General features: G+C 54.4%; 1 protein-coding gene across 2 annotated transcripts; it reads right to left on the bottom strand.

Moving 5' to 3' along the window:
• Window positions 1–546: 546 nt before the first annotated feature.
• WNT5A (Wnt family member 5A) lies at window positions 547–16,189 on the bottom strand. 2 transcript variants are annotated; one of them, XM_075514031.1, is made up of 5 exons: window positions 15,161–16,189; window positions 11,498–11,631; window positions 10,108–10,373; window positions 4,977–5,269; window positions 547–3,399 (listed from the first exon to the last, which is right to left on the bottom strand). In XM_075514031.1, the coding sequence occupies exons 2-5, from the start codon at window positions 11,575–11,577 to the stop codon at window positions 2,941–2,943; spliced, it is 1,098 nt and encodes a 365-aa protein (XP_075370146.1). In that variant the 5' UTR covers window positions 11,578–11,631; window positions 15,161–16,189; the 3' UTR covers window positions 547–2,940. The 2 variants fall into 2 exon arrangements, with proteins under 2 accessions (XP_075370146.1, XP_075370147.1); XM_075514032.1 differs by lacking the exon at window positions 15,161–16,189 and adding an exon at window positions 12,042–12,484.
• Window positions 16,190–16,465: the final 276 nt, after the last annotated feature.

The following is a 16,465-nucleotide window of genomic DNA, read 5'->3' as shown; positions in this document are numbered from 1 at the left end:
AGGAAAAGCTGGCGAGCTTGCACCTTGCAGCCCAAGCGCGGCAGCGGAGGGCGGGGGAACCACGCCTCCAGCAACCGCCCGCGCAGCCCACGCCGCGCCCGCCCGCCCGAAAACCGTCGCGTTGGAAACCTTTGCTCACACGAGGCTCCTGCCGCCGTCGCCGGGGCTGCTGGCGGAAGCTGTTCGCAGGATCAGGCCCCGCGGTCCCAGAATCGCTACGAGCAGCCCTGGAAGCCACGTGCGCACAAACAACATTAACCCGGGTCCCCGTCCCTTGCCGCTTACGTACTCACCCGCCTCTAAAATGCTTTCTAGTTCACAGTCGCAGGGATCCGAGATGGGGGTTTGGGTTTTTTCCCTTCTATTTAAGAAGCAGTTACATCTGTATGCCTTCTTAATATAGAACTAAAACTTCAAGATGTACTTTGTATGTTTGGCGAACAATCACTTCCCTGTTTTACCACGTAGTAAATTTAAAAATCAACTCTGCTCATTGTTTTTACAAACCCTCCTCTGAAAGATAATTAAAACCACTTCCCAATATACAACCAAAGTTTTATTTTTATAGTCTATCTTCCATTATGGCATAATCCTTTCTTTTTTTTTTTAAACCAGTGAAATATACAAATCACGCAAGACAGAAATATGTACATTAAATGTACAGAACAGAGGAAAGGGCATAGAAGATTTACATATCTGAATGACAAGTAAAATATTTTACATTAAATAGTGTTTTAATAGCTAGGCTCACGAGACTCAGTTCTGCTCAGACAAAAGTCACTAAAGAGGAACAAGAGGTGATTCAGCAAATGAAAAAAAAATGATCGTGGTTTTTGTACAATAAAAACCAAAGTGACATATTCGATGAATTAGTGCTTTATTTATTTATCTTAATTTAAAGATATTCTTTGCAAACATCTGAAGATGAGGGGTAAATATGTCCTTGTACAATAAATTAAGAGCAATAAAGCGCCATTTAAGAAGATGATAAATGATCAAGATGAACTTAATGATACAGCTTAAAGGCTCGTGAAAAGTTAAGGCTTTAGTACAACTAGGCTAAAGTGAAAGATTTTCCTCACTGGGTATTTGCAAAACCATTTTCTTTAACTTGTTGGATGGGGCTGAGTTGGAAAGAGGCATCTGAACCAACGATGAAATCCTGTGTACCTACACAGCATTGGGGGGAACGCGGATTGTTCAACAAACAATTTCCATTTCAAAAACCGAAAAGCAAGGGCCAAACGCAGCACATTTTAGAGGTGGAAGGTGTCTCCTTTCAGCAATAATCAATAATGCCCTGAAAGCGAGAGTGGCACAGAAGCCATCTCCAGACCGGTATCGGTTCAGGTGCAGGGTGCTGCCTCTAACAACCGCCCACAAAGGTCCTGAAGCGGGGAAGAGGCTTACTTCTTTGTGACTATCCTTAAAACTTTCGAATTATAAAAGCTTTTAAAAAATAGTATTTAAAAAAAAAACACCAAAAGGTTAGAATCAATCGAAAAACCTGAAGAGATCTGAAAAAGAAAATGGGGGATGAACTGCCCCTGTAATTTTAAAGTTTTATTATTTCTTAAATCATTAAAATATATATGTACAAAAAGCTTTGAAATATCAGACACCAGCAGACCACAGTTCTCCCATATATATGTAACTGCTCAAGTATAGTCTGAACAGTTGTAGTGTATATCTGCAATATATTATCTAAAGCATGTGTATTAAAGACATAGGATGATAAATTTGGTATTGCTGCAACATGTCATTGAACTATAATAGCCAGTTAACGTTATTAAAATATGAAACTATTGTCTCCTTGAGTGAAAGCGTTCCCAAAATCTGCGAAAAAATAAAAATCAATCATTCCAAGAGTGGGTATCTAATGATTTATTTTCTCACATAAAATTAGAGGAGTTATTTGTCAAGCTGTGTTTCAGAAGACAGCCAGCTATTACACCATTTTTAAGGCATTTTCAAATTTGGGGAATTCTGTTTTCTATGGGCTTTCCAGGCTGGGAGACCGAAACCGTTTGCAAGCACGCAGCTCCCCTCCGCCCGGCTACGGTGCTCCAGGCAGCCTGCACCCCGGCCGCTCTCCAGGCTCGGCAGCAGTGGGGCACGGCTCTGCAAGGAGACACTCGAGCGTCCCGATCCGCTAATAAGGCCAAATTCCGCCTTGAGTATCTTTCTTATGCGTCAAGGCAGATTTTTTTCCTTTTTTTTGTTTGGTCGCGTTAGGTTCTGGAACCAGGCGCGGTCAGTCGGGAATAGCGCAGTTGAAGCCTTTACGACCCTTTGCTCTCTGCCCTCCGATGCCATGGCCTGCTTAAGCGGGCACGTTCAGATACGCGACAGACTGCACCTTGTGAGGAATGTACCACCCCCTGTTTACAGAGCCCTTCCTGTACCGAACAGCTTTATATACCCTATTCTGAGAACTTCTACTGTCTGAAACGAAAAGTCATGGACGGGTCTGTGTGTTCCTCACGTCCGTAAGGATTGTTCTACCATCCCGAGCACATTACATGGTTGCTCTGCCTACTGCACATGTATTACGTCCCATGGGACTAAATTAGGATATGTTGGATTTTCCCCTCAAACTACTCTATTGTTTAAGAAAAGTCAATTTTTTTTTTTTTTTTACTTTGTAAAATAAATATTCTCAGGTTCTCCCCCATTATTGCCAAAAATATAAGCCACACACAGTTCTGGGATGGACGTAGAGAGGGTTTCCAGGCACTTCTCTTCGCAACCTTTATATTTTCTTTTTTTCTTTCTCTTTTTTTCCTTCCCCCACCCTTTTTTTTTTTTTTTTTTTTTTTAAAAAGAAGACGACAACTCGTTGGACTCTATAAATAAAGTGGAGATAGTCCTGCGGAAGGGGAGAGGGGCCTGCACCCCTTGCTGGCAGGTGGCTGCAGTTCCTCCCACCTCGTCCGTCCCCTATTTGCACACAAATTGGTCCACGATCTCTGTGCACAACTTGCATTTCACGTAGCAGCACCAGTGGAACTTGCAGTGGCAGCGCTCTCGCTGCACCGTCTTGAACTGGTCGTACCCCCGGCCACAGCACATGAGTTCGCAGCCGTCCATGCCCTCCGAGGTCTTATTGCAAAGGCGGCCCTGGGTGCCCAGGGAGCCGGTGCTCTCGTTGCGCACGCAGTAGTCGGGGCTGGGATCGATGTAGACCAGGTCGTGGATGGTGGGTGCGTTGAAGCGGCTGTTCACTTGCACCAGCTTGCCCCGGCTGTTGAGTTTCATGGCGGCAGCGCTATCGTATTTCTCCTTCAGGGCATCGCCTACCTTGCGGAAATCGGCAAGCTGCAGCCAACAGGTCTTGAGGCTACAGGATCCAGAGACACCGTGGCACTTGCAGGCCACGTCAGCCAGGTTGTACACAGTCTGGAGGAGCCAGGGAGAGGAAGCAAAAAGGGTGATGAAAGATTAGCGTGGCTGCGAAAGCATTTACTCCCCTCGGATCCCGCCCTCCCTCCGTCGCGTTCCCCCTCGCCCCTCCACAACGCTCAGCACCCTCTTCCTTCCGGCAACCCGCTGGGAAGGGAGAGCGAGCGGGCGGCACGCGGGCACCCCCAGCACCCGTTAGCTGGGAGGAGGAGGGGAGCGTCCTCGCCAGCCCCCCCGCCGCAGACAGCCACAGCAGCGCACACGGCCCGGACAGCAGCAGCAGTCAGGCTGCATTCAAATTTTAGGAATTCGCTCTCAAGCCAGCAAAGGGTTTTGCTGTTTCATTGAGAAATGTAAAACATCCCCTTATTTTCTATCTGAGCTACTCTCTCTATTGATCTCTGCTTGAGGCTGCAATTAGGGAAAGAGTTAAGATTCCTCTTGCTCCTGGCTCCGCTGCAGCCGATTGTCTGCTCTTGGCTCGGCATCCTCCTCCTAGCCCAAATACTGCTCTGCAAGAGAGGCTTCATCCAAGAAGAAACCCCCAAACACCTATGGGTGGGAGACAGAGCTACATAGCAATATCCTCTTTACAAAGCTTTGGCAGGGAAATATCAGTCATTTGCCCTGTACAAACAGAAATGAGAGTCAGCGTTGACACTGCCCCAAAAATCCTGGGGTCTGACACATTAGATGATACTGTAGACAACTTCCACCCAGCAGTCAGAGCGAGTCTTAACGCTGCCAAATGGCACTGCAAAGATGAGGCTGAGGAAGGAAAGAACCGCTCGAGTCCCTGTAAGCAACTGTGAAAGCGTAATTTTTCTTCTTGCTAATAGTAAATTGGCCTGTCCGTTGCTTTCAGACACCCTCCTCTCACATTTAAGTACTATTAATTTTCAATTATGTTTCATCCTCCTTCACCTTAGAACACAAGTGTAAAGTCTCCAGCCGACTATTTCTGGCACTTCAAGCTCTAGGAAAATAATGATTTTGGCTCTTCGTATCCAGACCATTAAAAAAAGAAAAGTTTACACCCATTCATTTAAGGCATTTTCGAGATTAAAGAAACCATAAAGACATATTTAACCACAGAAGGCCATGATTTCTAATAATATGGAGGAGCTTTTCACATCCTCCTAAAGCAGGGAAAAAAAAGAGTCAGAACAATCCCCTGGCACTATTCCAGCCTGGGAAGCCCAGCGCATCCCTCTTCCCTCCAACGCACGCTGTCCTGGTTGGAAACACAAACTAATCAAGTTCTGTTCTACAGAAAATCCACGTGAGCTGGGCACTTTTAGTGACGCAATATGGAGGGAAACACAACACGCTTCGGTCCCAATCCTCCCCCGTGGGGAAGGCAATAGGGCTGTCAGACAACCAGGAGCAACACAAATTCATACGCTCCCCACCCGCCTACCCCCTGCTATTTTCTTGGTTTGTGCATCGAAACGGAGACAAGCCTTGGCGGCCGGTCGCCGCCCAGCGCTGCCCTGTGCCCCGCGAGGGACGTCGTTCCCCAAAGGGAGGGACGCAGACGGGGCAGAGGGACGCGCTGGTTCGCAGCCACTTACTCTCCTCCCGGCCTCGTTGTTGTGCAGGTTCATCATGATGCGGGCACTCTCGTAGGAGCCTCTCTGGTAAACCCTCTCTCGCTCCCGGGCGTCAACGAACTCCTTGGCGAAGCGGTATCCGTATTCGATGTTATCCCCGCAGCCACCCCAAAGCCAGTCCCGGGGTAAGTCCTTGGGCCGCGCTGCTCGGCTGCAGCCGCAGGAGGAGAGCTCGCCCTCCCGGCAGGCACGGCTCATGGCGTTGACCACCCCGGCCGCGCTCACCGCGTAGGTGAACGCCGTCTCCCGGCTGCCTGCGCGGAAAGATAAGGGGTGTTAGGGGAGAGCCCACGCGCACCGCTCCCTGCCCGCCGACAAGCCGGGAGGGCAAAGGCTCTCCAGGAGCCACCAAAATTCATTTGCCTACTAAACGGTAGAGTAACCCTGAACCATGCTCCTCGAAATGTCTTTACTCCGAAAAAACCAAGCGAAACCAATCCAATTAGAGCAGACAAGGTGTTTGGGAAGAGCAGGAGTCGCTTCTCATTCGTGCTGGCGAACGCTCGGACGAGGGAGCGGGGAGGAGGTGAATCGGGGCCGGAGCACAACGCCAGCGGCGCCGAAGCAACCATGCCTGCGTGTGAGGGGCGGAAAGGGAAACTGGCTCCCTGTCTTTCAGAAAAAAAGAGATGTTAAATACAACTTTTAAAAGTCTGGTTCTTAAATTACTACTTCTCAAACATGATTTATGCACTTCACCCAGTTGTTCCAATTTATTTAAAGTTATAGCATTTCACAAAGCCTCCTGGTATCAAAAGAAATGCTCAGCAGAATAACACGCAACTTTTCACCCTACGTGTAAGGCAGGCACTTCTGTAGAAGGCTATTTAAAACTAACAACCACCTCTGCTGTTTAGTATCCACCACCCCAGCTCATGTGAATATGGCAAGTGAGTCCACGGACAATCATCTTTACAAATTACAGGGAAGAAAAAACCCTTGGCACAAGGCGGCCTTGAAGGTTTTCTCCTGCATCTGGTGCCCTTAAATGGAAATTGAAAACCTCAAGTTTCAAACTTTCGGAAGAAAAAGTTACAATACCCACAACGCAAGATAGGGCCACGTACCATCCTCTTGACGGTATCTAATTCCACCTTTATTTAGAGCCTGACTTCCCCTATCGCTTTTCCAAGGATGCCACAAGCTCTGACTACAACCAGAAAAGCTTTCAAATGAACAAGAAAAAACCCACAAAACTTGCACCAGAGAGCCCACTTGAAGTTTCCTTTTCATCTTCTTAAGGGACAGCATCCCACTGGGTCTTTTCCAAGAAAGATTCCCAGACTGACTGAGAATAGACTAAATATATACCTTTTTTTTTTTTCCAATTTATGAGTCGAGTTTTATTCCTAATCTTTAGTCCAATCAATAGATCAAGTTAGTTTTTAATCTTGATTTTACAAGATTTTTCTTAGAGAACAGCATGGGCCTTTGTAAAATTAGGGCTTTAAGAGTTGCATTTTGGACACGTCGTATGTATTTAGCCAGCAACATTTTGAGGCGGAAACTCTTTGTACAAGACCTACCATAACAGGTCAAATCTAATAGGAGCTTCCGAGCATTCTGGAACATCAGGAATTTGCAGTCTGGTCCACATTTAACATCAAGATGACACCGTGCCCCGAGCAGCTTTGTTAATATAACAGCCGTCATCCACTGGATTAATTTTAGTAATAGATGCTAGTTTTAAATGGGAAAAATCACAAGTCTTACGTTGGGCAGGATCAGATCTAAGGAAGGCGAGGAGCACTCTGCTCCCTTCCCGACCATGCTCTGTCCTCACAGCCACCTGCTCGTGGGAGCGCCCACCCGAATTACGGGTACGGGGTCACAGGAGCAGCCTCTTCAGGTAAAAAAGATCGGGCCTTAGGCGGCGACTTATGCCTTGCATTTACGGCAAACTATAGCAGGAGGAACCTCTCAGAGATGTTAATGTTCCCGTTTGTTCTGTAACACACATTTTTGGATTAATTCCTTAAGCAAAATTTCCACTAGATTTAGAGGAAAGAAGCGTGGTCTGCTTCGGACCACAGGACTCGCCTCTTCCGTTCCATTTTATTCTTTTTCATGTTTAGTTAGCTCGTGCTTTCACATGGTTAACTATGCCGTTTATTGCAGGATTTAAACTCATGAAGCTGACTTTTTTTGACTAGTTTTCATTATTATCCTGGAGCGTATTTTGAAGAACTTACTTTTAGTGGGAAGGAGAAGGAAAGGCTGGGGTACAGAAAGGAGAGTTGCCCCCCCAGTTCCCCCCTTGAGCATTTAGGCAAATTATAAAACAGCATCAGCTGCTGAAGCAGATTTCAAGCCCCGCAGGTTGCAAGCCAACACTGCCTCAAGTCATCGACCCCAGGAACACATTAAGAGTGATGGTTCCACATGGATGAGTTACTCTGAATTTTTTTTCTTTCTTTTTTTTAAGTGTTTAGGCACAACTGTGCTTTCCTTCACTGTCAAACATATCTGCCTTTTCCCACAGCCCAGCATTTCTCTCTATTGTAGCCATGGCAAGGAAACACACATTCCAAACACGTTCAAGTCCCCTCTCGCCCATATATATAAAACATAGAAATGGAACTGTTCAATATACATACACTGTAGGAAGCCACCCACAGAGCAAGGAGCTGAGCTTTACACTCGATATGAATAAGAACAGAACAATTTTTTTTATACCTGAACATAAGATACAAAATGTTCTTTGTCTTGTATTTTAAAAGCATTCGACATCAGGCGGCAGGCATGAATAGACCGGACCCCAACTGCACCGAGCTGTTGGGGGAGGATCCAGTTATTTTCTTTTACGTTAGGGCTTCGCTGTTTGCAACGCCCGAGCACGGCCCGCCCGGGGCCGGCCACAGAGCCGGGAGACGGCGCAAGGCGGTGACGGCAGCAAGGACCACGCCTGACCTGGGAACCAGCAGCGAAGGAGAGCAGCAGAGAAGAGCAGCCCTAAAATTCTGCGGCTCGATACGCCACAGAGCAAGTCCCCAAACCAGTGCGAGGTTTATTTGTACAGCTTTAGCCAACTGTGCGGGACAAACCCTGGAAGAAAGACTGCCCGTTCACGCCCCGGGGTAGTCCCTGCGCTGCCAGTCAGGGCCTCCCCGAGGCGCTCTCCCGCGCGCGGCCAGCGGCAGCACCGTCGTCAGCGCCGACGACAAAATCCTCCCGGCCTACGTGCACTCAGGTCCTGGCTACCACCTTCTCGTGTCGGCGGGAGTAAGGAGTGCCTGACGGTCCCCGGCAGTCCAGGGTACGGCGGGCTGACGTAAAATTGAATCAGGCTCTAACAGTACCTGGTTTTCCCTGCACTCAGAGGAACAGCAAGTGGGCATTACCGAAGGTCAGCATGAAATAATACCACTGTTACCCACACCACCTTTCTCGTTCTCAGTGAATACACTCTTTAGGCTCTTTAACTCTTGAATATGGCTATTAACCTTGCTTCCATCTGCAATTAGAATAAGTGGCTTAATTACATGATGAATTGCTGTGTAGACATCGGCTAATACAGTCATATTCAGGAGAAGGGTGCGGCAAAGTTATTTAACTTGAAAGAAACCACCTTTAAATAGATCTGTCACACTTGGGGAGGGCAGAAACAGCTAGTCCGGAGACAGACACCGCAAATCACGGGCCCAGTCCCGTCCATTTCTTCACACCAACAGTCCTCTTGAGCTCATTTTCACTTGCTCGGGTAATAAATAAGGGCTGCAGGATGAAGGCCCAAATTTTAAACCGATTATTTTTCTGGCATTCGTTAGATTATTAGAACAGAAAGGTGTACAGAAGAAGTTTTCTTTCATCTTTCCTGTGCTTTTAGACTGTTGCTCGGGTAGGGCAAAAAAACAAACTCGGGGGGGGGGGGTGGTGGTGGTGGTTAATACTGTGCTTGCAAAAAGCCTAGGGAAGGCTGTTTATCTAAAATCAGCTGTTCCCATTAGGTACTTTTATCCAATAGATTTTTTTCTATTTGTCGGACAATCTCCAAATAAAAACATCTTTTAACAAAAATTGAGACCAAATGTGAACTGATGTATTCCTTCAACCTTAACTGGAGTTAGCCCATTTACAGATAAACCTAGCTTGAGTCTGATTTTAAAACTCTGGGTTTTTAAAGCAGGACAGAAAAACACTGACATAAAAGCTTTACATCTCCAACTAAAAAGCACTGCTGAGTTTGTCAGTGTACTCATCACTACACAAAAGATCACAACTGTCACCCAGAAAAACAGGCGTTTTCAGTTGCTTATGCAGAATCAGCAATATGACTTGGGGAAGTCAGAGGAAGGTTTCACCATGGACCCAGTTCAGCAGCACTGCCTAAAATTTTGCCAAGGACTTTAAAATACAATGAGGTCTTTAAACGTCAGGAAGGGCAGGCAGCACGTGAACACTGGAGAAGCACGTTTCAAAGAGGATCTGACAGGGAAAGGGTTGGGTGCCCACCAAATTGTGATAAGATGTTAAACACGAATCTGTCTCTCTTACCAGCGACGTGAGTACATCAAATGCGAGTTACAAGGACAGTCACACATATTGCTCCGATGGAACCGATTTCATAAAAATTACCCTGCTACATTATTTTTAAGATAAATCTAACTTTCTCAAAAAGAGAAAAAGTTACCGTATCTGGAAATAAGCGAGAAGGAATTGCCTATAAACACTAATAGACAGAGCAGCAATTTTCAGTTAACCTCCAGACCAAGAGCAATTTATTATGCAGCTGCTAACTCTGGAACTAGACATGGACATCTTTAATTTTACAAGACGCTGCTGGTTTTAATTCTCTTAGGTTGCCTTCATTTTGTCTCAGGTTTTCTAAAAGGAAATTTCAAGGCTGCGCTTTCCTTTCTCCTCTATTCCCATATGCAAATATACATTCCTACTTTGTTTCCCAAGACACATGGCTGGACAGTGGTGGGAAATCACCTCCAGCTAAAAATAATTCAACTCCTTTGCCAACTTGTAAAAACACTTGATTGTATACAGTACTCAGTAAGAACCTGGCAAGAGTTTCAAGTGCAGAACAGTATGTGCCATACGTATCCTTAGACAAGAGTTTAATCATAAAGATGTTGCTTCCTACCTATCTGCATGACTCTGCCAAAAACAGAGTTGTTGTCCACAGTGCTGCAATTCCATCTTCTATGTCTGAACTGATACTGGCATTCCTTAATGCCCGTCTTTGCACCCTCTCCAATGAACTGCATATGGTCCTGATACAATTGGCAGAGTTTCTTCTGTCCTTGGGAAAGCCCTGCTAGCTGGCTACATAGTGGCTGGGCTCCTATTATATATACCTCTGACATCTGAACAGGGTTCATGGGGTTCATAGGGTTCATCCCTAAAGACCTGCACAAAGAAAGATTTGGATTAATAAAGAGAAGACTCAAAAAAAAAAAAAAAAAAAAAAAAAGTCTGTAAATCCCAAACAGAACTGTATCTTATACATGAGTATACAATTCCTGGTTTTGCTAACAGGTGAGAAAAAAAGCACTTAAATATGAAACTTTTGTTTCAAAGACAGCACAGCACAGGAGTTATTAGTTCCCCTCCATGTAGTTATCACCATGCATCGGGGACTGCAGAAGGACGCAGACTTGCAAGACTTGCATTTAGGCAGTCCTTTACCAACTTAAATGAACGTAGTAAAAATAACAGAAGCTCCAAACAACTGCAAGGCCAGAAAAATAAATAAAGCAAAAATGAAAAAAGCCCCTCAAACCCCCATTTATTTTAACACACATTTTAGATTTAAGTCTGGATTTTTCAATCTGTTCTACCACAAACAAATAAGGAAACCTTTAACAAGCCAGAAGTTAGGAACTTGCTACAGACTACTTCCAGCTTCTTCCAAACGGCACACAAAAACACAGAGGCGAGTATATTCGCTGTAAACAAAATCAACTTTGTTTCCTTAATTCTTAAAGTGCTCTTCACTTGATACATTTCAATTAAAAAGTGGCCATTAATCCGAAAAGGATCGCTTGAAACAGCAGAGAAACACTATTTCAAGAACTCCCCATGTCTTACACTATACAGAAACAGATAATTTGCCAAAGAGGAAATTTAAATGCACTTCTTTGTAACAAAACATATTTATAAGCATTTAAGTTACAGACAAATTCGAACCGAAACTTTAGTAAAAGTTTTTACTTGTAAATCAGCATTATCTCTCTTATATGCAAAATTTCTAATCCAAGGGAGTTGAAATTACTCTTTTAAAAGAGAGTCGATCCTCGTAATTTAAGGACGATCAAGCCCACAGAGAATCTGCTTTACAGCGTTCCAAAAACTGAACCTCACAACAGGAGGAGCGGCACATCTGCGCGCATTCAGGAGACCCGCTGGCTCTGCCACGCGCGGTCCTGCGGCTGAAGCACCCCTGCGCCGCGGCGTGCGCGGGGAGCAAACGGGCCCGAGCCCAGCGCGTCCCGACACCCCCGCCGGCAGCCAAGTCGGGACGAGATGCTTACCACCACGAGCTGGCTTCTATCGCAACCTGGGCGAAAGAGGAGAAAACGGCCAGGGCCACGACGAGGTACGGAGAAGCCATCGCACGGCCAGCTGTCCCCAGAGCACCTCCTCGGGCTAACGCTGCAGCGGACCTCTGGAGGGGGAGAGAAAGGGTCGGGCCGGTCACCGCTCCGCAGGCTCCTGCGGGCTGCCCTGCCCACGCCCGCGCCCCTTTTAACTCGGCCGAGCCGCCGGCCCTTCTCCCCGCCGCGGCCGTGCCGGGGGCAGGCACGTCGCGGCCCCCGCTCCGCCGGGCGAAACCCACCCCCGCACCCGCACCCCCGCCCCGCGGACGCCGCCTCTCCGGGCGCCCGCCTGTCCCTCTGCTCTGCCCGGCCCCGCCGCTCCCGCACCCCGCCCGCGACGGGACGGGACGGGACGGCGGCTCCGGAGGCGGGGGACCCCGGCCCCGCACCCCGCACCCCGCCCGGCCGCCCCCGCCCCCCGCCCCCCCCCCCTGCCCCGGGGCTACGGGCGACCCGCGGGCCCCGGGCCGGGCATTACCCCGTCGCTCCCCGCTCCGGAGCCAGCATCCCGGGCACGGGCCGCTCCCGGCTGGCTGAAGGCGGCTTCAGGTGTGCGCGGCGAGCCCGAGCGGGACGGGGGAGGCCGCTGCCGCGGAGGGGCCGGTGCCGCGGGGGGGCCCGGCGGCTCCCACCCGGCGACGGCGCGGCCGGTCCGCGCCCTTCCCCGCCGGCCGGGGCAGGCGCTCCCCGCTGCCCCTACGCCATCCCGCCGCAGCCGCCGTCCTGCGCCGCCGCCTGCTCCCCGCGACCGCCCAGGCAGCGCCGCGCTCCGCGCTGGCCCCGCGGCGACAGCCCCGACGGCAGCCGCCGGGCCCCGCCGGGGACGGGACGGGACGGTCCGGCCCGGGGAGGCACCGGGAGCGACAAGGAGCGGCCCCGCGTCCCGACCCGGCCCCTGCAACAACCGGGCTGCCGTCCTGGAAGTCGAACGCTCCCGCGACAGGTCCCGCGATCACCGTCCGCGTCCTCGCCCGGGGCTCTTGCACTGGCTACCCAGTGCCATTCGCCGTTCCTTATTTCCCCTCCCCTCGGAAGGAGGGGAGGGGAAAAAAAAAAAAAAAAAGCCATTTCGACACTTGGGGGCTCCCTATTCATTCTGCAGACGGAGAGTGCTGAACGGCGGGCGCTCCTCGTTCTGACTTATTTCTGTCCGCGAAGGGTCGGGAGCGGGGGGCCGATGGCAGCGCCGGGGCGGGAAGTCGGGCTGACCCGAAACCTGCCCGGACACAGGCGGGGAACGGCCGCCGGCCTGGGGCCCGCACGCCGGAGCGTGCGGAGCGACTCGCCGCGGCTGCAGCGCCGGGGGCGAAGCTTCCCCCGGCCCCGGCCGCCTCCCGCCCGGGCAGCCCCCGGCCCTCGGGCAGCGCCCGGGGGCTGAAGGGAGCCGGGCTCCCGCCGCAGAGAGCTCGTCCCTTCCGACGGGTCGGTCCGGGGGAGGCGCGCGAGCCGGGGGCACGTTAAGCAAGGAACGAGGCGTGCGAGGGGCCGGGGGCCGCGCCCCGAGGCCACCCCGCGGGGGTTCTCCTTTCGTCTACGATCTCTTAGCGTAGCGACAGCAATAACAAGGACAGAGGTGCCACGGAACTGCCCGCGCCCCGAGGAGCTCGGAGACGCCGCGGCCCAGGCGGGACCCCGGCAGATGTGCAGCCGCCCGGCCCGGCAGCCAGCCCGGTGCGCGCCCAGCTGCCCCGCCGGGGCGGAGCGGGGCGGGGCGGGGCGGGCGGCCGGGGCCCGCCGGAGGCGGAGGGAGCCCGGCGGGGAGGGGGACGGCGGCGTCCCCGCCGCAAGATCCGGACGGCGGGGCCGGAGCCCCTCTGCCCTCCCCCCGCCCCCCCCCCCAGCGCAGCCCCGAGCCCCGGCAGCTGTGGTGCCGCCCCGCCGCCGACAGGGGGCGGCCTGCGCCGCCGCAGCCCCGCGCGCTGCCGCCCCGCCCGCCCCGCGCGCTGCCGCCCCCGCCCGCCGCGGGCAGGCCCGGCCGGGAGGCACCTGCGCCCGGGGCCGCCGGCCCCGCTAGCCCAGCTAGCCCTGCCAGACCCGCCGGCCCCGCTAGCCCAGCCAGACCCGCCGGCCCCGCTAGCCCAGCTAGCCCAGCCAGACCCGCCGGCCCCGCTAGCCCTGCCAGACCCGCCGGCCCCGCTAGCCCGCTAGCCCAGCCAGAGCCGCCGGCCCCGCTAGCCCTGCTAGACCCGCCGGCCCCGCTAGCCCAGGCTAGCCCTGCCAGACCCGCCGGCCCCGCTAGCCCGCTAGCCCAGCCAGAGCCGCCGGCCCCGCTAGCCCTGCTAGACCCGCCGGCCCCGCTAGCCCAGGCTAGCCCTGCCAGACCCGCCGGCCCCGCTAGCCCGCTAGCCCAGCTAGCCCTGCCAGACCCGCCGGCCCCGCTAGCCCTGCCAGACCCGCCGGCCCCGCTAGCCCGCTAGCCCCACCGAAGGCAGCGGCTGAGGAGCTGCCGTCGAAAAGAGAACAAAAAGCCCGGGGCAGAAAGAGGGCGAGCGCCGGCAGCGCCGGCCGTCGGAGCGGGAGGCACCACCCCCAGGTGCCGGGCGGCGGGGCTGGGTGTCGGCAGTTCAGGCACCCCATGCGGAGCCCGCGCCCCCGGCCGGGATGAAACGGGCGGCTTCGCGGAGCCGGCAGCCGCGGGACCGCCCGTGATCCTGTTCTACACGGGGCGTCCGGAAAGCCTGCCCAGGCGCCAGGTTTTCTGGGAGCTCTACCTGCGGGAGGCGGCGTCCCGAGCCCCGGCTCCGGGGGGCCGTAAACCGCGGCGGCCTCGCTCCGCAGGGAAGCCCCGGCCGCCCCCCGCTCTCCGCCGCGGCCTCACGTCCATTTCGGACGAGCGAGAGCAGGTCCCACCTCTGCGGAGACGGGCGCCCGCCGGGTCCCCGCCGCGGCCGGGGAGGCGGGGGTGCTCCGGGGGTGCTCCGGGGGGCTCGGGCGCGCCTCCGTCCTCCCCCCGCCCCAGCGCCGGCCGGGGGGAGCCTCGCTCCTCGGCCCGACTGAACTCCCCGTGACCCTCCGAGCGCAACCGATTTAGCACACAATTGACAATTAAAACCAAACAAACAACGAAAAGCCAACAGCCTCTCCAACATGGAGTCCTGGCAGCGCCGAGGGGACCCCGAGGAGCCGCGCTCCCCCGCTCTGACCCGGGCGGGACCCTCTGCAGATGCAGAGTGATAATCTCCAGAAACTTAGAATAAAATTAAAAAAAAAGGGAGGGGGGGCTGACTCCGGGTCCTCCGCTGGCCCCCGGCCAGCTCTCCTTAAAGGTACAGGCCACCATTAGCGCCGACGTTGAGCTCCTCCATCGCGATCCTCCGCGGGGAGCCTGCCGCAGATGTCTTTAACTCGCCCCGGCGGCCGCTGCCAGAGGACGCGGCGGGACGCGGCGGCGGCTCTCCCCGGGGGAAATCCGAAAGGAGCAGGGGGAGACGACCAGGGCGCTTTTCCCGAGCGGGGAGCCGCGCTCTGCGCGCTGGGCGAGAGCGGGAGGCGGGAGCGCACGGCGGCAGCCGGGGGGGCGAGGGCGGCCCCGCGCCGGGACCCGCGGAGGTGCCGCGCAGCCTGCGCGCCCGCGGCGCAGCGCACCCGCCGACTCACCTCCACTGCCGCGGGATCGCCGAGCGAGAGCGGCCGAGTAATCCAAGCAGGGCAGGAGGGGAGCGGGCGAGGCGACAGTAAGATCCCGGATGGCAGGAGCCGCGCGGTGTCCTCCCAGGCAAGCGGACGGCGGCGGCTGCCGGGGGAGCGCGGGGGCCCGCGGAGCTGGCGGGGGGCGGCGGGCGAGCGGCGGCTCTGTCCGGCGCAGGCTGAGCGTGTCCGACTGAGGAGCGGGGCACCGGTGCAGCCTTCTTTCCAAGGTCCATCAGCAATCGCAGTAATTAGGGCTTTCCACCACCAGAAGAAGAAGGAGGCAAAAAAAAAAAAAAAAGGCAAAAAAAAAAAAAAAAAGCCAGCCCAACACACGCACACTGCGCCCGTGGGCGTGATTGTGCGGAAGCAAATAAAAATCTTCACAAGCGGCAGCGAAAGCGCCGCGGGCGACGATCCGTCCCACCCGCCCAGGTGCCGCCGCCGCGGGGCTCCGCGCTCCCAGCGGCCCCGGCAGCGCTCGGGCCGCCGGCGCGTCCCCTCCGCGGCTCGGCGCGGAGCGGGCGAGGGGACGAGCGGAGCCGAGCGGGCGCAGGGTCCCCCCTGCCCGCCCCCCTGCGCTCGCTCACAGGCTGGAGCCGGGCGTCCGCGGCTGCAGAGCCGTCCTGGGGCTGGCTCCCTCCATTTTACACAGAGAAGAAAAAGCCACCAAAAAAAAAAAAAAAAAAGCCCAACAGAAAAAGAAGTTTCTGCACAACCGGGAAGGGGGAGGGGGGGCCTGTGCACGCGTGTGTCTGTCTTACGGGGCGACTGCTCCTGCAAGGCGAGCAGGGGCAGGGGGAGGGGAGAAGTCCGGGGCTTCAGGAGCTGCGGCTCCCCCGATCCATCGCGGGCGAAGGCGCCCAGCGCCGGGGAGCAAGTTACGCGCGGGAGAGCGCGCCGGAGCAGGCGGCGTCGTGCTGCAGCCCCCCGCTCCTCCGCGGGCTCTGCCCCCGCCCGCCGCCACCGGCCCGGCTCCCCCCGCGTCTCTCCCTCGCTCCTCTTCACCCCGCTGCTTAAAACTGTTCAAAAAAAAAAAAAGAAAAAGAAAAAAAAAAGTTGGAGAGCCAACGGCAGCTGAAAAACTTTCTCGGCAGCGCATGCGCCCGGAGCCGACCTATTGCAGCCGGGGCTGGATTTTAAAGCTGTACGGTAGCGAGCGGGACCCCGGTGCAGCCCCGGGCCGGGCGGGGGGTGCCCGGGCTCCGCGGCCTGGGAGCCCGCCCCGCGTCGCCGGGCCCTTCTCGGCGGCCAAGCCCGGCGCGGGACCCCGCG

This window comes from Mycteria americana, chromosome 11 (genome assembly GCF_035582795.1).
Source record: "Mycteria americana isolate JAX WOST 10 ecotype Jacksonville Zoo and Gardens chromosome 11, USCA_MyAme_1.0, whole genome shotgun sequence".
Lineage (NCBI taxonomy): Eukaryota > Metazoa > Chordata > Aves > Ciconiiformes > Ciconiidae > Mycteria > Mycteria americana.
This window is presented reverse-complemented; position numbering and strand designations above follow the sequence as displayed.

Coding starts and splice junctions, on each gene's coding strand:
- WNT5A (XM_075514031.1), bottom strand. CDS start 11,577: ATGGCTTCTCCGTACCTCGTCGTGGCCCTGGCCGTTTTCTCCTCTTTC. Junction 10,374..11,497: donor ATAGAAGCCAGCTCGTGGTG/GTAAGCATCTCG, acceptor TTCTTTGTGCAG/GTCTTTAGGGATGAACCCTA. Junction 3,400..4,976: donor ACAACGAGGCCGGGAGGAGA/GTAAGTGGCTGC, acceptor TGGCTCCTCCAG/ACTGTGTACAACCTGGCTGA.